Below are 22415 nucleotides of genomic sequence, written 5' to 3' on the forward strand. Positions count from 1 at the left end.
AACCACAACTTAGAAACCACCCCTCCGTGTTCACTGGTCCCCAACTCAGGGTGCAAACTTCTGCTCCAAAACTGTTAAAGTGAATAATCAAAGGTCATTTAAAAATGTGACACTTACTTGAATCAATGTCTTCTTGAGGCTTTTGAAAGGTGCAGCAGGCATAAAATTTAATATTGATTGTTGGGGCATATTCCATTCCCCCTTTCAGAGTCATTTCAGAATAACAAATAATTTGTTTTGACCTGTACTGGGCTTGTCTACTGGACACACACGCATCCCGGGTCCTCTCAGTGCAGCTGAGCTTTCTTTTTTCTGTCCACTTCTCTCAGTTTTTTTCTCCCCTCCTTAAATTTCTTGGTTCCTGCCGTCCCCTTCTGCCCGCTCCTCTCAGCTCCTGTTCTAATTTCAGCTGTCATTTCCCTGGCTCTCCTGAGTGCTCTGAGCTCCTGTTCTAATTTTTCATGTCTTCTCCCAGGGCCACCCTCCTTTCTGTCTCTCTGACCCTCTACTGCTCGCCTTTCCCTTTTCTCTGACTCTTACTCTTCCACATCCCATCGGAGGTTTTGCCTCAGGTTTTGCTGCAGCTTCTGTCTTCTGCAGACTGTTTAATGCAGCCAGTAAGAGGGTGTCCGATCCGTGCTGCAGAAATCCCAGATTCACAAAAATAAAATCAAATTTTTTCACGTTCTTTTAAACTCAAATTTGACTCTCTTCCCCCTAAATATTTCCTTCCCCCACTTCCAGATTCTACTTGCAGATGGAATGAAACTAAGAAGATCTCTTTTTATATTCCTTGGTTGACAAGGGTAAAATATCAAGAGTTGATCTGAGAACTCTTATTCTAATACAGTTCTGGTCCAATTTTATCTTCTAAAGAAGTTTAGATGGAATTCCAATCAGTATCCAGGGAAGTGTGAGCAAAAATGTTCTTCTGTGAGCCCATCATTCATTCCAACAATACTTAAATGAACGACTTAGTTAAGGTCATGTTTCGTAAAGCGATGTTTCGTAAAGTGAGGGTCCATCTCCCCTCTCACTTGCGTAAAGAAACAATCGCACTCCCGTTAATTACATGCGAATGATTTGCATTATTCACAAACTGCTTCACCAAGGGTGTATATTGGCAAACTATCTCAGTGGAATTTTGAACACACTCGTCTGTCCTGGGAGAAAAGAGATTGTCAACGAATGCGATGTTGGGATATGGAAAGGAATTCATAGTTGCCTTGGATTTTAATATCTGAGGGCAGGGATGGTAGGGGATTCTACCTACCTGTTTGTTCTTAAGGACAAAAAGCCTCTTCATATAAAATTCTTCCAGCTTTGAGGATCTAAATAGTTCCATATTAAAGAATGCATTCAAGCCCATATTAAAGATTACAGAGACTGCGTCAGGAGACATTTTGATTTCTAGGTTATTATCCGAGAGGGAGGGCATCTTCTAGACTTACATAGAATTTTCTCGTCACTTGTTGGCAAATTAAAATAATATAGTCAGCCACCTGGTTGTTTCCAGGAGTCTCTTTTCATTTTATATCATTGGCTGGTTGTTTTGGCATAATGCCTTCTTGTCTGAAACATAACATTTTACATTTGTTGGGAATATATACATATGTAAAGGAGGAGAAAGTTTGTGTTGAAAAGGTCAGAGTTTAAAACTCTACATCTTGCCTCTTATTCTTTCAAGGAGCCATTGACAATCTTTCTGGAATTAATTTCGAAGGGCTTTAAGAAATTACGAATGACACGATTTTCTGTATTATTGCTATTATCTTTACAGATGGCAAATGAAAATTTCTGGTTATGACATCCAACCCACATTGACTCAGTAACCTTTCTCAGTGTCAACTTTGTACCCAGCGCTGTGATGATGGGTGCAGGGGCCATAAAGATGAATAAGCCTAATATCCTTCTCTGGAGGTGCTTGCAGCTAAAGGTCATGTCAGAGGTCAGCCAAAAGGCCTTAGCCTCATCTGAAAAGTCTTAATCCCAAATACCCTTCTCCACACAATAACCCCAGAGTTAAACCTCTCCGGGGCATATGACTTCTAAAAAAAAATGAACTTAAAACACATGAATAAAAGGCAATACGTATGTAACTTTTTCACTCACTATTTACAAAAATGGACATAATATATGCAAACTTCTCAAGTACATGGTAGAGAGAAAAAAGGATGAAGTACATATTTCACCCCATGTAAGTTTCTGATTATTCCCTGCTTCTAATTAAGTTATTTTTCTTTTTGAACCATATCCAGGTTTCTTTTTTTTTTCTCCTTGAGAATGAGCAGAAAAACAAAAACATGGGGGAAGGGGAAGACCCACAGCTCTGTTGGGAAACAGGAAGTGATGTGAAAACTTGTTTGCCCTTTCTGCTGTGAAGAAGTTTGCAGAAGAGCTGTAACCCTGTGCTCTGCTATGTAAACCACCTCCAGAAATGGCAGAGGTCAGCGTAGGAAAAGAAGGCTCGCCCTGGGCCCAGAGTGACAACAAAAGTCAGTGCTTCCAGGCATCTCAAGATGAAAAGTAAAACCACTGAGACTGTGGAGTGGTTCAGAGTTGCTTGCTTTCTTCCTCTTTGCTTTCTTCCTTTCTCCCTCTTCCCCTTTCTTTTTTTGTTAAGTTCCAAATCTTTATGAACCTATTAAATATGTTGATCTTTTCAAACATCATCTAGTGGCCTCAACTGAGCCAAAACTAAAACAATCTCTGTTTGGCTGGTACTGAGTGTTTCAGTGCTTCAGTTCCTGTTTTCTCTCATCAGTTGTCTGTGACTATGAGAATTAAGAAGACAATACTCTCTAGGACTGGAGTGTCAATTGCTTTTTCCATAGTCGTGGGGTTTCATAGAGATGCCTATAGGGGCCTCGGGGGTCGTTGAAGAAGGCCATGGGCAGGGCTACATCAGAATCTCTTTTCTATTTTATAAATTGGAGTCAAACTTATTGTATATTTTAAACCATTGAAGATATAAAGAGATTTTCATCTTGTGACCGAATACATACAATGAACTGAAAAAGGAAACAATACCAAGGAACTGAAAGAAAATAAACAACAACAACAACAACAACAAACAAAAGCCTTCAATTATATGGGTATTTCAGGCTGTAGCAGCAAAGATTCCCTGGATCAATTACTTTCAAAATTTGTTTTTAGCTACACCCTGAAATATCCAGATGTAATGTAATAGAAAATTCTGATTTTAGGCCCAAATGACTATATGGCCTTTCTGAAATTTCTGTTTCTGTTGATCAGTTTAGACTTGGCCACACTGTGGCAAAAAAGGAGGTCCTTATGAGGATGTATTTATGCTTTTGGGCAACACAGATATCATTTAATTTATCAGGCTAGCATTTAATTTTCTACTCCTAGGGACTCATTTGGAGGAGTGGATTTCATACCTGAGTATGTGGCAGCATCTCTGGGAAGGCCAGTTAAACATGGGTGGCTGGGCCTCAACCCCTCCACCTCCAGGAGTTTCTAATTCAGCAAATCGAGTGAAGTCTGAGAATGTACATTTTTTAACCCTTTCCCAGGTGATGATAGGGTCAGGGACAGGGATAGGAAGGAGAGGTATCTGTTTTTTGCTGGTTCTTTGTTCACCATCTTCCCTTCCAGAGGAGTGTCTGTACCTAGCCTGCAGTAGGAGAAGTGCATATGAAAAGCTCTTTCAACTCAGTGTAGCATGCTGGTCTGCTCCACTTCCCCTGTTTTATTCCTCAGAGGTGGTGGGCTGTGAATTCTGAAGGAAAAAGTGGAGGGTGGTCAAGATCATGTGTCCTTTGGGTGATGGAGACAGAAATCATGTCCACTTCAGTTCTGGAGGCCGGAAGTCCACGATCAGCGTGTCACTTGGTTGGGTTTTGGTGAGAGCTCTCTTCCTGGTTTGTAGACGGCCGTCTTCTTGATCTGTCCTCATAAGGCATTTGTGGAAGGTTTCCTGTTTCCTGCACTGTTAGGGGTACTTCACACATGCTGTTTTATGGATGTACAGGAAGAGTAGCAGTTATGTTAATACCTCTGTTTTACCAACTGTGGTGCAGTTGTGTCCATGTCCGTAAATCAAGTAGCCTCACTCAGCCTTGGCTTCATATTCACTGTACTGACTCTTCCATGAAGTTGTTGTGACAGTACTGTCTCATGACACTGCCAGGGAGCGTCTGCCAAAGAGAATTTTGGCCTAAAAGAGTGTTTCTCTGAGTGTGGTTCCTGGTAGATAATCATCAGCATCACCTGGTCATCATTGGCTGGCCAGGGAGCCTCACTTTGAGGACCACTGACTCAAAATAACATTTCTCAAACTTCCCCTAGTGAACTTGTTAAATACACCCTTTATCAGGGCTTTCTCCAGGAAACTGTGATTTAGTAGGTCTGGGATAAAACCTGGGAACCAATATTTTTATTTCATTTAATTTTTTTTTCTTTTTTTAAATGAGTGTTCCAAGTGAAACAATTTCTAGGAAATTTATTTTTTCTGCAGTATCAACTTAAGTATTTGCAGGTTGCTTGCTGAGTTAGGTAACCAGTAGTTGAACTTCCCCAGAAGCCTAAATATCTGATTTCAGGCTGAAAAAGAAGGATAAGTTGCTTGAATCAATTCAGCTGTTGGAGACTAGATTGGCTATTGAAGGACCAGGAACAGTCCTCTGGGTGTGGTAGGTGGCTAAGGAGAACTTGCAGTCAGAGAGGTGAGGTGTGTAGTCAAAATAAAACCCTAATAGCAAAAGCTTGAGAAATAGCAGTTGGTTTGAAAAGGCTCTGGATGTTCCATCTTCATCCTTACTACATGGTGCCATGACTATTTGCTCAAGGGTTTCTCTGCAAGACTTTGAACTTCTTCTCAAGAGCAGGGACTGAGTCTTCACCCCTAACTCAGTAAGTGACGTTCTCTAGTTGGCCCATAAGTGAATAAACGGAGGGCAAGCAGGTTAGAGGACAGGCTGGAAAGATTTAGTTTGGTGCTAGGTTATAGGAGATTATAGAAGAATTTAAAGGCCAGGATAAATAGTGTGTACCTAAAAGCATTGTGACACCATAAAGTTAGTTTAATGAAGGGAACACTCTAATTTGTGTTGTGAAATTTCACTTTGGTGAAGATGTAGCAGGTAGATAGAGTATAGAGATCAAAGGCTGAGGATTCCATATGAGGCTAATGCAATGGACCTAGAAAAGAGATGCTCTAGACCAGAGTGAGGGCTTTTCAAAGACAACCAAGTGGGGTGTGAAGAGTGGAGAGATGGCTGAAGTGGGTGTGAGAAGACTCAGCCTCTAATCAGAGGTGGGGGTGGAGGGGGCACTCAATGATGACCTGAGCTTCAAGTTCAGGTTCCTTGGGGAGAGGAGGGTATATGGTTAATTAAAAACTAGAATACAAAATTGTGTGGCACAAGATGATGAATTTTGTTTTCGATTGAAGTACCCATGGAACATCCAGGTTGACTGGAAATATAGGTTAGCAGCTCAGGAGAGAGAGAGCGATTTGAGACCATCAGCATTTACGTGTCAATGCTCTAGGAGTGGCTAGATTCATCTGTTTTTTGTTTATTTTTCCTTGCTTGCATTTATCCACCCTCTCCCAACTCCCATCCATATATACATGCTATTAGGTTAGTAGATGGGTTGGACAAAAGCTGATAAAGTGAACTAAGAAAATTTTTGAGGCAAACAATTGTAATATTTTCTTTGGGTAAATTGTCTATTCCTATATTCAACTTCATTGCCTTTCTATTTACTGCGTTTCAACTGGGTTTTATATAAGTGGAGGTTGCCTTTACTGTGGTGTCATAAACTCAGAAAACTCTGAAAAAAAGAATTTCACAGAATGACATCTAGATTGACATCTCTTTGGACAATTTTAGTTGTTCCTTCCTTCCATAAACATGTGCTAGACATTTGGGTAGTGCCAGACACTGGTCTTGACCCCGAATACTACAATGAACAAGACAGTTCCTGCTCTTGCAAAGTTTATATTTTAGTAGAGAAAGCTTTGGTCAACATACTACACATGTCTGGGAATTCTTTGTGATATAACTAATATATTTTCCACTGCCATTCACAACTCCATTTAATACAAAGGGGAGTGCGATGTGTGATGGAGAGTATTTTACTAGGTGTAATCATTCTTTTCCCTTGGATGTTGATGGAGGTATATCCATTCTTTCCACTTCAGTCAAGATGAATCTCATCCGTCTATCACCAGATTCAAGGAAAGACCAGTGAACAATTTGTATGACAGCTTCAGAAGGATTATCCACTCTTTCTTTTGGTCTCCTAAAGTAACAGTGTGGATGACTTATTGGGCCAGGCCTGGGAATAGAAGCAGTCATGCTGTTTTACAAACTTTATGTTTAACTCTGGGCAAATGCACTTTTGTCCTTCTAATGATCATGTTACCCATCAGTGGAAATGCATACATTTCAGACTCCAAAAGTCTGATGAATCAAGTAGAACATAATTAAACTTAACCAAATCTCTTTTTTTCTCTTTTGCGGTGCTCAGCATCCTGCATAAGAAGGCCATGACTGGGAAAGTACATCTTGAGTAGCTGTGAGTGTAGACTGACTCCATCTGAATTTGAAGATGCTGTGGACAAATGTGGGTTTAACTCACGGCTCCACCATCTACTAATGTGTGCCCTTGGAGGCTGATTAACTTCTCTGGGTGTAGTGACCTTCTCCATAACATGGTTATAAAAGGATCCACCTCAGAGAGTTCTTGCAAAGGTTAAATAAGATTGTATAGATTTATATATATACATATATAGATATAGATTTGTATATACAGATACACACACAGAGACATGTGCAGTGTCTTCCCATTTTCCAACTCACAACCTTTTCTGAGAAGTGTGGCCAAACTGCATGGGTGAAACTGGAGTGGTCATATTTGTTTGTTTGTTTTAATTTTTTTTAAATTGAAATATAGTTGATTTCCAATGTTGTGTTAATTTCTGCTATGTAGCTAAGTGACAGAGTTATAAATATATACACCTTCTTTTTATATTATTTTCCATTATGGTTTATCTAAGGATATTGAATATAGTTCCCTGTGTTATACAGTAGGACCTTGTTGTTTATCCATTTTGTATGTAACAGTTTGCATCTACGAACCCCAGACTCCCAGTCCATCCTTCCCCCACTCTCCCTTTGGCAACAAGTCTGCTCTTTATGTCTGTTTGTCTATCTTTGTTTTATAAATAGGTTGTGTGAGTCACTCTCTCTTGAGTAAATAGGTTCATTTGTTTCATATTTTAGATTCCACATATAAGTGATATCATATGGTATTTGTCTTTCTCTTTCTGACTTATTTCACTTAGTATGATAATCTCTGGCTGTATCCATGTTGCTGCAAATGGCATTATTTCAGTCATTTTTATGGCTAAGTAGTATTCCATTGTATATATGTAGCACATCTTTATCCATTCATCTGTTGATGGACATTTAAGTTGTTTCCATGTCTTGGCTATTGTATATCGTGCTGCAATGAACATAGGGGTGCATGTATCTTTTTGAATTATAGTTTTGCCCAGATATATGCCCAGGAATGGGATCGCTGGATCATATGGTAATTCTATTTTTAGTTTTTTGAGGAACATCTATACTGTTTTCCATAGAGGCTGCACCATCTTACATTCCCACCAACAGTGTAGAAGGGTTCCCTTTTCTCCACTCCCTCTCCAGCATTTGTTATTTGTAGACTTTTTAAGGATGGCTATTCTGACTGGTGTGAGTGGAGTGGCCATATTTGTGATATATGGTCCTATTCTTTGATCCTTGTTGACTGGAGGAGAATGGGCCCCTGTCCTAACTTGGATCAATTAGATCCTTTCTTCCCATATTTGGCACTTGTGCCTGAGAGACACAGAGACTAGGAGTTGCTGAACTGAGTTATATCAATGTCAGAGCTTAGAAAGTCAATGAATTCCTGCTGCCTGAATCTTTGGGCTGCCTGGTTGTCCCTTTCCTCCCTTGAATTCTTTGAGAGATCTCAGTACTCTCCCAGTAGATCTCTCTTTAGTTGGAGTTGGATTCTGATTACTCGCATTCGGAATAAACTCTTAAAATGTCTAAAACTGAGCACTTGATATTCTTTCAAATCTGCACCTTCTAGTGCTTCCTGTCTCAACAGTTGCACTTGCACCCCCAATCACTCAGCCAGACATCTTGGCATCTTTCTAGAAACTTCTCCTTCTTCAGCATCATATCTAGTCTGTCCTGAAGTCACTTTGAAATCTTTTGTTTTTCCAAGTATCTTTTCTCCAAACCCTTCATTTAGTGACTATTCTCTCTCACCTGGACCCATTTCTCTCAAGACGGTTTTCTCAACTTCTACTCCAGCTTTCCTTCCATTCATTCTCCATACAAAAGACAGAGGAAGACAAATTCTTCCAAAAGTGGATCATGTAACTTCCCTGCTGAAACCCTTTCAATGCCCTCCCACTGTCCTTGGAATAAAATCCCCCATCTCTATCATTATTTCCAAGGTCCCCTTGCTCTAGCCCTGTCTACCATTCCAGCCTCACCTCCCACTTCCTTTGCGGGGTGTGAGGTCCTCTGCTCCCCAGTGCAGTTCTTACCTTGGTTTCTCAATGGTTACAGATCCTTTCTGCCCTGGGGCCTTTACATGTGTGATTTCCTCTCTTGATGCATTTCCTCCATGACTCTTCTTCAACCCCCCATCTCCTCATCTCAGTCAATTTTTGCATGACCTTCTATGACCCTCACATTATTGATCCTTTGATAATACATTTCCTTCATAACTCTGATGAGAAAGGTATCTATATCTATAGATGAGTTTGCATGGTTATTTATTAAATCCATTTCTATCTCATGAGACTTGATGCTACTTAAAGAGGAAGCTATGGTTCATGAAGATGAGACCATATGCTCCATGAAGACAGAGCACGTAGGCTTCACTCGCCTCTATCCTTAGTGCTGTAGGGTGATGGATACAGAATACCTGGCTTGTTTCCGTGGCATCATGAAGGTGAACAAAGAGATGATATATGCTCCCTAAACCAAGGCTAGGCAAGGTGAGTTGGCATCACTCAGCCCATCAATTGACCTGAAATCAAAGAATCATGGCCATAAAGCACCTTGGCACTTTCAGATGAAAATGCTGGGCAAATATTTTCTTCCACTGCTCCCTTTAACTACAGAGTTGTCCTAGGCAGGCAATGCAAAAGCATAGAAATAAACCAAGGTCGATGAAAGCGCTATTACTTTCAGAGGAGATATTTTCCATTCATTTTAAAATTAAAGTCTCATGCAAGTAGTAGAAAAATACACCACAGATTCTTTAGCTTGATTGTTTCAACTTTTAATAGTAAAGTCAATATGTGCCTCCAGCTAACTGCTGGGGATTGTTCTGTGATTGCCAGGTTATTTTATATATGTGAGGCAACAAAACAATATAAGGTGACAAACAAAAGATGGAAAAATACATAAAAGAAAAAATAGTCGGCTGTGTGCTACCTCGGGCTTTAAAACTCTTCTTGTACACTTCACCATGAAGTCTATTAAAGCAAAATATAGTGGAAATACAATATACTGCAATGAATGTCTTCAAACTAGCAATTTAGAGTAAAAGCTGAGGGCAGTTCTTATGCACCGACTTTTAATACCAAGACGATTTGTGGTCTCACAAAGTTCCTGCCCTAGGCAAAAGTTGTGCTGGGTTCTAATAGGTCTAGTTTGTTGGCTGTCAGAATAATGGAGAATTCGGTAGCAGAGGGGCTGGATGCTGTAAACAGTGGAGATAATTAGAAGGTTTGCTGGGAGGAGAGTGAAGCCGGTTTATATTCGGTCTCAGGGGAAAGTGTTTGTTCAGTAAACTCCTCGTTGACACAGAGTAGTCTGGATTCCAGAATGTTTATTTGGGGAAATTTTGTGGGTCACTGGACAGGCAAGTTTTCTTTTTGATTCTAATGCTACTGCTATTATTAATAATATTAAGTGGAAATTTATTGAACACCTACTATGTGCTTGACCCTCTTCACCTACTTCTTTTGTATTTCTATTCTACAGAGAAGGAAATCGAGGCTCAAAGGGGTAAGAGCTTTATCCAGTGTGAGGCACACACATGCTGTAGAATTTACAATCGCTTAGAAACCATGTTCTTCACAATATATAGTGCTGTCTTCCTGTGGGGCAAGGTTAATATTGCCAGTCAGAGTGTTTAAATGAAGATCCTAAGCACTAATGTCTGGTTTAAATGTGCAATAACCGTAGAGGAAGTTGGCTTCAGAAACAAGACTCAGGATCCAGAGTGAGGTCTCTCATGACTAATTATAAATGACAGTTCAGGGATGAAGTTTTCTAGTGATTTGCTTTCATTTTATGTAAACTAGTATGGAATCTAGGCTGCTCTTTATAATAAAGCTATTTTTACTCTTTGGGGCAAATTTTGTTTTCTTGCCTGGGAAGACCAGGTGGCCATGTCACTGCAGTCTTCAGGTGTGATCCCTCACCGTGCCTCCAGGTCACCTTGCCAGGTGAGTCATGGCTAAGGAGAGTAAGAAAATCCAAAGGTGATTTCTCATGAGATGTGGGAACATAGGTGATGGTTCTGCGATCACTACCATTTCGACTTTGGCTCTACTTGTAGACTTAAGCACACAAGGCAAATCACCTACCTGATAAGGGACAGGGCCCAGAATTAGGGGCAAATGCTGCCTTGGGGAGCTTCTTTACACACTGGATTGATCCTGTTTTTCTTAAATAATAAATTGTAATTAGCATTTTCAGCACTTTGTGTGGTGTCTGTATTCTTCCCCATGAAAGCTATAACAAAACTGGGGAATAGACAGAGAAAGAGAAACTGATGTTATTATACGCAGAGACTGAAGAGCCTGGGATTACTCAGGCTGGAAAAGGGAAGTTGAAAGATCACATTATTCTAAGTGTAGACAATACTGAAATGTGTGATTAAGGGCTTGTTTACCAAACACTGGTTCATTCGAACAAGATGGCTTCCTCAAGAGGCCTCCTCCATTGCTCACCTCCTGGCAAAATTGGACATCCTCTTCCTTACGTTGCATTCATACTCATAAGAATTTGTTTCTCTGTTGCACTGGCTTTTTCTTCAGTTATTTAGGGGAAGTAGCAGATGTAGAGCAAAGAGCACTAGCTGGGAGATGAGATGTGGATTCTACTCCCACCTCTGCCGATTTTCCATGGTAATTCTGAGGCTCAGTTTGCTCATCTACAAAATGGGGATGTTAAGTCTTGCTAAAGAATTAAATTAAAACCTCACAGGTCTCTATGAAGGCCAAATGGGAGAGGGTGTATACAAATGCTTCATAGTCCATAAAGACCTTGCCTTGTCTTCTCATTTAGCTCCTGTTTGTGGGTTCCATAAGCCCTTTCTCAGACTCTGCTTTCTTGGGGTCCCCAAGGTAAGACAGGACTGTACCACAATGTATCACCATGCCTCTCCAGCCCTCTATATTTTAGGCTCTGAGATGATCACAATAATATTCCCATCAAGACAAATCATCAAACTATATGGCTCATCTTTGGATAATAAAGTTCAAGGAGACTCAGAATCTGACTGGCTCTAGTGTTCTAGGTGTTTCTTTCAAGCAGCAGGAACAATATGAGCTGAACATTCTTACTAGTCTTAGACCCACACTCTTGCTGATGGAGACGCTAATGGTATAGAAACCCTTTGCTCCAATATGCTTCCCTGTAACCAAGCTTCCCAACCCCTCTGCCACTCTATTGGCCAGGTCTCCAACAACCCTCACCTGGACGACAGGCATAGCATCCTAATTTAGCTTCTACCTTTCCAACTACAATTGCTGACCTGCAGCCTGAGAAATCTTCTAAAGTTCCAAATAAATCACATTACTCTCTTATATAATATCCGTCCAGGCTACCCATTGCTTTCAGAGTGCAACCCAATCATCTCATCACAAACCTTAAAAGCCTCTTGAATCCGGTACCTGCCTACCACTTCAGAATGGTCCCTTCCACCATCCCTTCCCTCCCTCACCACTCGAGACACCCATGTTTCCTTTCAGCTTCTGGGCCTCTTTGCTCCTGTAATTTCCTCTGACAGGAAGGCCCTTTCTCCTATCTGGGACTAGTTCTTTCTCTTTCTGTCCTCTGGTTAAAAGTCTTATCTGCAAAGAAATATTCCCTGACTATTCAATTTATTTAGGATTTCCCCTCTCTCCCCATCTGTCATCAGCTATTATTCTCTATTGCAGGGTCAGCAAACTTTTTTACTAAAGGGTCAGAGAGTGAACATTTCAAGTTTTGTGGGCCATACAGTCTCTGTTGCAACTACTCAACTCTGCAGTTTTATGGGAAACTCTGCAGTTTTATGGTGAAAGCAGCCATAGACAGAACATTAGTGATGGGAAGTGGCCGTGTTATAATAAAACTTTATTTAGAGAAACAGGCAGCAGGTGGGCTAGATTTGGCTTGGGGGCCATAGTTAGCTGACTCCTGTGCTATTGCTTTAAGGGGTTTAGAGTCCTTGATGGCATTTTTTGCAATCTAAAAAAAGCCTGTTCTCACTTACGTGTTTGTTGTCTGTCCTCTCCAGTTGACTGTATTTCCCATGAGGCAGGAATCATGTCCCCTTTTTTTTAACCACTGGGATCTCAGTGCCTAGAAAAGTTGCTGGCACACAGTAGACACTCAATATATATTTGTAGAATAAACAAACAATAAAATGTCTTTCCTGTTATTTCTCAACTCAGCATCTTATATAGTTACAATTTGTTTCATAGTACTGATCTCAATTCTTGGTGGCTTAATCTATCTGTTTTTGCAAGCTCCATGGGCATAGACATGATGCCTGTCTTATTTACCTGATAACTTCTTTGGTACCTAGCACAGTGCTTGGCATATCAACATTCAGAGGATTGGGGTGAGTAAATAAAATTAATGAATTTAGATGATTTCCATGGGTAAAAGGAAGTATTGGTCTCCAATTATGATAAATACTTATTTAAAAATATATCAATGTGAAAGTGAATGAATGAATGAAATGTGCCTACTGGATCTGCATGGCCATGATGAAAAATTTCTAAAAATTCTCCAAATTACTACATCTTGAGAATCCTATGTGGAAGAAAGCTAGTTATTAGCCACTTATAGATTTGGTAATCAGACAGATTCTCAGGCTTTTTCCAGGTGGCTTTGCAATAAATGCAAATTCTCCTGAAGCGTTGACCCAGAGGCCATGTGATACCAGAGTCACCTGAAGGCTCAGTGTGACCTATGAAAACATTTCCTCTTTGCCTTGTGGTCTATCATTATCTGCTGCTGAGAAATGATTTTGTTGACTTGTGGTCATGTCTCTGTCTCCATGGAAAAACTTAAAACTGAATTTAAGGAATGCTAAACCAGAAAAAGACATAATGCATCGTAATAGAGATGAAAAAACTAAATCATGGATAGTGTGATGATGATATGTCCCAGTGTGCATGGGGCAAGCATTGTTTCTGTCCTTTTTTTTTTCCTGCAGTCATTATTAATAGTGTCCTTTTTCTGTCTCAAAAATGCCTGATTTAGACAATAAATTATCTTGTCACAGGAAACCTAAGGAATAAGTTACTTTTCTTTCCTAAGGACAAGATGAACATGCTCTGGGTGCCTAGTGAGTCATTGGATTTGGGCTTAGGAATGACAGGCTGTCTTCTCTGGCTTGTTGTGGATAATATTCCTGCCCATGGCCATCTATGGACGCTTTGGCAGGAATGACAGGGGCAGTGCCAGCAAAGCAAATTTAAATATTTGATTTATCCTAAAGTAAACTCTCTGTGCCTCAGGTAAATGGTGGAAACCTAGTCTCTCCAGGTCTGAAATGCCTGACCCAGATTTTTGGAAGTTGGTGGTACCACTGACCGGCATATGTCTTCACAGAGGTACTCAAAATGCTCCAAGTGAAGGTGTTAGGCTGAGGGGAAGCCCTTTCTCCCCACTGACTCTCCCAAACCCTGATTTTCTAGCAGCCATTAGGAGACTCAGGCATGAATTTCCTATTGACCAGTGAATTAGGAATTATCAAGATTGATGCCAAGGGTAGTGCTTAGAATATTGACTCTGGAAGTAGGCTGCTGGGCTTCACATCCTGGCTCAGATATTTGTGACCTACATTGTCCTTAGCCTTCCTGTACCTCAATCTCCTCAACAAAATGAGAGTATAGTCCCGATTTCTTAGTGTTGTTGCGATGACTTAATGAGTTCATCTCTGTAAGACACTTAGAAGTGTGTCAGTTTGGGGTTAGCAGATACAAACTATTATGTATAGAATGGATAAACAACAAGGTCCTACTCTATAGCACAGGGAAGAACTATATTCAATATCCTGTGATAAACCATAATGGAAAAGAATATGAAGAAGAATATATATATATATGTATGTGTAACTGAATCACTTTGCTGTACAGCAGAAATTAACACACATTGTAAATCAACTATACTTCAGTTTAAAGAAAGACTATGGTAGATACTATATATAACTATAAAATTAAAATTCACTACTTTAAAAAAAGAAGAAGAGGGTCAGGCATATAGTGCTCAATGATTGTAAGTTATTTTACTATGTGCTTATACTTAATGCTCTCGAGAGGATTTTCAATGTTTAGGTAAAAACTTTTTTTTTCAAAGGATTTGAGAAATGCTTACCAGCACCTGGAATTCTGTATAACAACTTTCTCATAAATCTTCTTATTGGCATTTTTGCTTGAAAGTTCATGAAAGGGTCTCAATTTCCTTAACATTTGCCTCATTGTATAATGTCCCCAAATATTTTGCAGTTGATGTACCTCTCTGAACCCAGGACACAATAAAATAAATTAAATTAATTAGAGCAGATAATTATTCTAGCTAACTATCATCTTGCATAATGCATCTATTCAACATTACTTCTTTGTTCCAAAACATCCAGTTTGACTGACACATAAGAGTAAAGTAATATAAGGTTCAATTCTATTTAATAGTGTCTGATTGTATTCTCTGGATAAGTCAGATAATTAAGTAATTCCTCTGTAATTATCAGTATTAATTTTGTATATCCTTTCTGGTTATCAGAATTATTATTCCTTCTTTAAGAGTGGCAATTATTGCTAGTTTAGTTCCATATTCTATATTGATTCCTGCTAAATGATTCCAAATCTTAAAACTATTGTATTTGTTTAGGTCCTAAAAACACATAGTCATATAACTTTTCCATTTCTTAGCTCATTTAATTTGTGATTTAGTTAGGTAGCTTTGCAAAGTTAATTTGGTCATATCTGAAATCTAAGCTAGTTGTTATTTGCTCTGTAATACACAATTCATGAACAACAATTATTTTTTCATTGTTCTAGAATCATTTGTTTGTTAGTTTGGTGGGGGTCATCAGGAACCTTAGAATATATTTTGTAATCCTCTCATTTTCCAAACAGGAGGCCCGAAGAGGTTCTGTGACAGGCCCTGGCTCAAAACCCAGCCCACACTCATGGCCATCTTCTGCTTCTTCATCCTTTTCATCATCTCTTCCCCTTCCCTTAAAAATACTTCTCTGTTTTTCCAGATCTCATTGTCTTGAGCCTTATCATCCTTCAAGCTAACATGGTCGGTCCTCAGCTGTAGAAGGGCAAGCAGCAGGTTCTCGAAGGTAGGGCCAGACATGCTTATATGGTATGAAGGGAGGATGGGATTTGAACTGGGGCAGTTCCTGAGGCTTTTGAGTAGGTGAATGGTAAAAGAGAGGGGAGGAAATGGCCTGGAACTGACATGAGGACCCATTTAAGAGGGACTACAGTATACTAGAGAGAGGGAGAGGGAAAGCAGATTGATTCTTTCAGAACTGACCCTAGAGCCACAGTCTAGAACGCAGAGTGAGAGCCGTGGGGAGCAGCCCACTTAGTCATCTTCCTTATCAGGCCATATTTCCTTGTTGCCACATTCTGTCCATCTCCGCCGTGAAGCGTTTCTCAAAGATGCCCCTTGCCCTCCAGTCTCACTGTTACATTCCCATCCAGCCACCCACTTTCACCAACCTAAGCTAATGTGCTGCTTCCACCCTGGGTTCCCTGTCTTGGCTTTTCCCCACTTGGGTCCACTCTACATACCCTTCTTTGAGTGCACAAATCTGGCCTCATCAAGTACTTCATTTTAACCACAGCAGACTCCTTACTGTCTTTCAGGGTCAAGTCCAAATAAGCATCACCATGGGCTTGTCCTCATCTGTCTTTCTGGATCTACCTCCAGCTCTTGCATCCACTCACCCTGCTGACTGGCTATGTTTGCCCTCTCTGCCCATACCATGGAAGGTCCTCTCCCTTGTTTCCTTCCCCACTTCTCCATCCTGAGGACACCTGTTCATGGGCTCATTTCAAATGCCATTGCCACTCTGATTCCTCCTTCTCCTCTTCCAAGCAGAATGAGATGCCCCCTCTTTGGTTTTTCCATTTTACTCTGTACATGGCACCAGAATAAAGTGATGGTTACCCTGGAATGAGTCATTTATGTATGTGTCTGACTTAGCATTGAGTGTTAAGTGCCTAAAACCAGACTTAGGACCTAGTAACTCCTCAATAAATAGTTTTGAATGAATCTTTGGTTTATTGGTACACAGTTCTGGGAAAGGCAAAGCTATAGAAACAAGAAGACAGTGGTTTAAAAACTATAGAAGTCATTCAGCTTGACGACGAGTGGTCCAGGTTGGAGGAAGATCTTTTCTTCACAGACATTCAGGGACTCAGGCTCATTCCATGAGGTATTGTGGGGTTGAAACTTGGATCACAACCCCTTCAGAGTTCCAGCTGGCAGGGTAGAATGAAAACACGAGGGAGGTGATGACTCAAGGCCCAGGCCAGGAAGTGACAAACATCACTTCTCACATTCCTTTGGTCTGAAGTCAGTCATATGGTCTTGTCTAACTACAAAGAAGGTGATGAAATGTAGTTTATCCACACGCCCAGGAGGTAGAGAAAGATGGATTTTGGTGGGCAACTCAATATCCATCCGGTTGACTTCTTTTTTTTTAATTTAATTTTTATTTTATATTGGAGTATAGTTGATTTACAATGTTGTGTTAGTTTCAGGCATACAGCAAAGTGATTCCATTATACATATACATATATCCATTCTTTTTCAGATTCTTTTCCCATATAGGTTATTACAGAATATTGAGTAGAGTTCCCTGTGCTATACAGTGGGTCCTTGTTGATTGTCTATTTTATATATAGTAGATAATGTATGTGTATGTCAATCCCAAACTCCTAATTTATCCCTCTCCCCAACCTTTCCCCTTTGGTAACTATAAGTTTGTTTTCTAAAGTATCTGATTCTGTTTCTGTTATGTAAATAAGTTCATTTGTATCATTTGTTTTTAGATTCCATGTATTTGTCTTTCTCTCTCTGGCTTACTTCATTTAGTATGATAATCTCTAGTTGCGTCCATGTTGCTGCAAATGGCACTATTTCATTCTTTTTTATGGCTGAGTAGTATTCCATTATATATATATGTACCACATCTTTATCCATTCCTCTGTCAATGGATATCTAGGTTGCTTCCATATCCTGGCTATTGTAAATAGTGCTGCAATGAACATTGGGGTGCATGTCTCTTTTTGAATTATGACTTTCTTTGGATATATGCCCAGGAGTTGGATTGCTGGATTATAGGGTAGTTCTGTTTAATTTTTTTAAGGAACCTCCATACTGTTCTTCATAGTGGTTGTACCAGTTTACATTCTTACCAACAGTGTAAGAGGGTTCCCTTTTCTCCACACCCTCTCCACCATTTATTGTTTGTAGATTTTTGCCTTCTTAACTTTCCTTGGAACCATATCACTGACCTCCTCCCCTGACCCCCTCAGTCATCATGGCCCTACGACCTCATGCTTTGCACTGAGAAATATCAGTCTACCTGCAAGTTTATCAACCATCTGAAATCAACCAATCTTCTGTCTTCCCTTTTTCTTTTTTTTCCTTTAAAAATTACCATAAAGTTTCCTACTTAAACTGTCAGGCTTTATTTTCCTTCTGTATGAGGAAAAGTTCCTGTACGTTAATTTTGTCTTATTTCTTTCTTTAATTAGACAATCTCTCTTTTTTTTTTTTTTTTTTTTTTTAATGAGAAAGCACCAATGCAGTTTATTTTAATTCTTCTAATTTATGAGAATAACTTAATGCTACATCAGAAGTCAACTCATCAATACTGAATTTGGAAAGCACAATCAAGAAAGACCCAAATTTTTATTGGGACTACACAACTTAGCATATACTAGATACCATGATTCTAGAACAAAATCAAAAGCAAAAATCTGAAATATGCATGACAAAAGTTCTTAAACTCCAGGGGATCCATGAACCACCCCAAACTGTATAGAAAAGGTTGTGTAGTGCATGCATAGATTTTTCTGGGTAAAGGTCCTGTAACTTTAATCAGCTTCTAGAGGGGCCCAAACAGTACACAGTAGAATTCTGATTTCCTCTGTATTTTCAACAATGGAAGCTGTGGACCTTGGGAAGTTTACTTTTGCATGTTTAAGCCTCAATTTTCATGGCAAGAGGGTAGAAAAGAAAAAAGTAACTTGCGAGGACTGGGCAGGGAAAAACTCCGAAGTGTTCTTTACTTCATAAGTTTTAGTAACATGTTCTGGTTTAGAAAGGGGAAATGGGGACATCAGTGGTAACATCATAAGCTGAAGCAAGGAGGCTCCTACAGGGATTTTTCAGGTCCTTAGAAAAACCAAACTTTAGTATGAATAAAGCAATAGCAAGAATGAAAAATGCAATTTAACTTAGGTCTCGTTTTCTGTTTCTGCATATTAACAACTTTTTTATTTTTGAATATCACAAACTTCAATCAGAATACTTTAAAAAATATTATTCTGCATGCACTTAACAAATCTGACAAAAGACAAGAATCCAGTTGACTTGTTCACATATATTTAAAATCGGTCAGTACAGATAACCAGACACATTTCACTGCATTGATCTGAGGGCATCCTACCTCTATGCACACGTTGTAACACTACTGGTTAATTACCCTGGAGCAGAGGCAAAATGGAGATGGAGGAATCACCCTCCAAAGCAAGTTTAAGGGATTAAACGTCATCATCATCGTCTTCATCGTCGTCATCACTACTGAGGACAAAGCTGCTGCCTGTGGACAGGGGCCCTTCCTCCTTAACATTCCCTAAATCACCCACAGTCCCTCTCTCATCGGAATCTTCAAACAACTTGTCACTGGCATCGTCATCAAACAACTTCTCGTTGGAATCGTCATCTTCGAACATCTTTTCATCTATGGCTTCAATTTCCTTTCCATCTACATCTTCCTCATCTTCTTTTCCATCTGAATCTTCAAACACCTTTTCATCTGCATCGTCTTCTTCGTCCTTTTCATCCGCATCTTCCAGACCCTTTTCTTCTGCATCTTCTTCGTCCTCTTTTTCATCCGACTCATCGTCAAATACTTTTTCATACACATCTTCCTCTTCTTCCTTCTCATCTGACTCTTCGTCAAACTCCTTCTCAGAGCCTTCTTCATCAAACACTTTCCCAGAGCTGTCATCTTCGAATTCTGATTTTTCAGAGTCATTTTCCCCTATCTCTTTTTCAAGAACGTTTTCATTAAATTCCTTCTCAGAGCCCTCGTCCTCAAAACCTTTCTCAAGGCCGTTTTCTTCTAACTCTTTTTCAGAGTCGTCTTCAAACTGCTTTTCCGAGCACTCTTCAGACCCTTGTTCTGAGCTGCCATCTTCAGCTGCCTTCTGGGGGCTGGCCTCCTCCTCAGGCTCCTGCTCAAGGCCGTTCTCATCAGGATCTGTTTTGAGTCTCTTCTTTTTGGACTCTCTTTCTGCGCCATTCTCTTTCGACTCTTCTTTAGGACTACCCTCTTCATGCTCTTTCTTGGGGCTGCGTTCTCCGGACTCTCTGTCGGGGAGGTCTTCTTCACGCTCTCTTTTGGGACAGCCTTCCTCAAACTCTCTTTCGAGGCAGCTCTCTTCAGATTCTTTCTGGGGACAGCCTTCTTCAGCCTCTTTTTCAGGGCCACTTTCTTTAGCATCTTTTTCAGAAGCAGCTTCTTCAACTTCTCCCCCATCTTCTGTTTTTTCAAACTTCTTTTCACCTATAGGTTCTTCAAATGCCATTTCAGTTGCGGCTTCTTGAACATTCGTTTGAGATGTGCAAGGGTGCTCTGAAAAATGCCTAACTCTAGAAGGCCCCGCCCTTTCTGGAGCCCAGACGGAATCTGAACGCTGAAGGCCTCTGTTGGCTTCGGGAGTGTTGAGGAAAACCTCCCATCCTCTCAGCCTTTCCTCCCTTTCTCTCGTGGTCTCCTCCACCTGATAATCTGTAGTCCCATCCCACGCTTGGGCAGTGATTTGACGGCCACCAAACCACCTTCCATTGAGGGTCTGAATACAATAATCAGCTTCCTCCGGATCCCTAAAGGACACAGAGGCCACACCATCAGGGTGTCTATCAAAGAGAAGGAGCTTCCTAACTTGTCCAAACTTTGAACATTCCACCCGCAGGTCTTCTCTGATCTCGTTCAGCACCAGTGGATCATCCTCAAAATCCATAGGATGAAACATATTTCTGATGATGACAACTCGCTCGTGGCGCATTCGGGACGGGCCAGCTCTTCTCTCAGGTCTCCAATCCAACTGCTTTTGTTGCATAGACAGCTTTTTCTTGTAGTCTTTGCACTTCTTCCTCTTCTTTGAGGCATCGTACTCCCCCTTCAGTTGAAACTTTGCCACCTCCACATGTAATTTGTAGCCTCTAATTTCATCGTCATCCAAAAGTTTTAATGCAAGATCCACAGATTCTCTCTTCAAATAACAGCAAAGTCCATCTCCTTTAAGATTTCCTTGATTATCTTTGTAAAGCTTGACCTTAAATTCTTCTGTGTGAGGATCTCTCATAATAATGCCAAACTTGGACATGAGCTGTATAAATTCATCCACTGTAATATCTGGAGGCAAACCAGACACATACACATTTGTGTTTCTGTCCTCTTCAACATGAAACCATCCTGATTCACCCTTTCTCTTTTCTCCCCTCTTTTTGGTATCACTGGGTTCAGGGGATTTTCTTTGCGGAGGTTCTTCTGCAGTCCTAGCACTGACATCTTGGACATTCGCAGTAGAACTAGACGCACCATCGTTAGGAAAGCCATAATTGGCCTGATATGTAGCAATAAAATCTTCAGTGATCTTGGGGAACCAAGCCTTCTTGTCCAGGTCCCACTCGTATGGGGTGTCAGTCGACTGCTGCCGGAAAGAATCGTTTTCTCCACCGGGATCTTTCTCGGTGTCGCCGTCCTCAGTGCCTCCGTACAATTCTTGCATTCGCAACTGCTCATCAAACTCGTCGTTCTCATCCAAGTTGTTGCAGCTCATGTTGCCGACTTAGTCCAGTGGCAGGGTCCGGGAGAGCGAAGAGGCCGAACTGACGCTGGCTCGCCCCGCTGGGTCTTGACACCGCCGCTCGATCCACAACGCGGCGGGAGCGAGCACAAGGTGCTCTGTGCTCCCCGCCGGCCGGGTCTAAGACGACTGCGGCTCCCGCCGCAACGTCTGGAAAAGACAATCTCTCTTTGACATAACCCAGGCCTGATTTAAATTTCTTTTTTTCCTCATCTATTGTCTCTCTTATGGCATTTTCCAGGAACTGTACTAATTTAGGGGATCTTTTATCTTGATCAGCCTCATCAAGCAAAGAAGGTAATGTTTTTTTCTGGAAGTGTTTGTGAAAATTCTTTTGTACAGCTACTTCCTCTTATGGATTGTTCTTTTGTACTTCTTCCTTAATGCCTTTGCTGTTCTAAAAAGGATGCTCTGAGCAGCAATGCTGGTTTAAGAGATGCAGCGTCTATTCCTTTGAAACAGCTGAATTTTAAACATCCTTGGGTAGCACCTGAATGGGCCTTGTACCTCTTTTCACAGTCCTAAGTAAGAATTCACTTCTATATTTCTGTTGCTATATCTATCAACAGTCTCAAAGTTTGACAACGGATTCAGTTTTGTTAGTAATTTCATGCTAACACTTATCTTTTTTTTCCCCCTTTGGCTATTCCTTAATCTTATGTCTACATTTTCTTAGAAAAAATTATAATTGGTTTTAAGTGCCTCTTTGCAAGACAGTGGTATCAGCAGTGTGCCATTCTCAGTATCACGAGTAGATCTCTGATAAGCAGCTCGAATCTTTGAGCCCAGGAAGGAAAAGGAATCCCCCCCACTCCCCGCTGACTTCCCCTGCAGCCCCTGTGCTATTGGCCCCAAGGCTCTGGACCGAGGTGGTGCCCTAGCCCAAAGTGCAGTTTTTAGTTATCTGTCCTGCCTTCTCCTTGCTGCTTGTGTTAACCACAGCGGGGTCGCGCTTGGACAATTTACTCTGTTGTTCTCTCTTCCATGGCCTTTTACATTAGTTGGAATAAAATGCTGAGACTCC

General features: G+C 40.6%; 1 protein-coding gene across 1 annotated transcript; it reads right to left on the reverse strand.

Moving 5' to 3' along the window:
* Positions 1-18882: 18882 nt before the first annotated feature.
* On the reverse strand, positions 18883-21543 carry LOC309626416 (17S U2 SnRNP complex component HTATSF1-like). Its single transcript, XM_082387089.1, has one exon. The coding sequence runs from the start codon at positions 21362-21364 to the stop codon at positions 19058-19060; it is 2307 nt and encodes a 768-aa protein (XP_082243215.1). The 5' UTR covers positions 21365-21543; the 3' UTR covers positions 18883-19057.
* Between the last annotated feature and the right edge of the window lie 872 nt (positions 21544-22415).

This window comes from Balaenoptera borealis (assembly GCF_965194805.1).
Source record: "Balaenoptera borealis genome assembly, chromosome: 3".
Taxonomy (NCBI): Eukaryota; Metazoa; Chordata; class Mammalia; order Artiodactyla; family Balaenopteridae; genus Balaenoptera; species Balaenoptera borealis.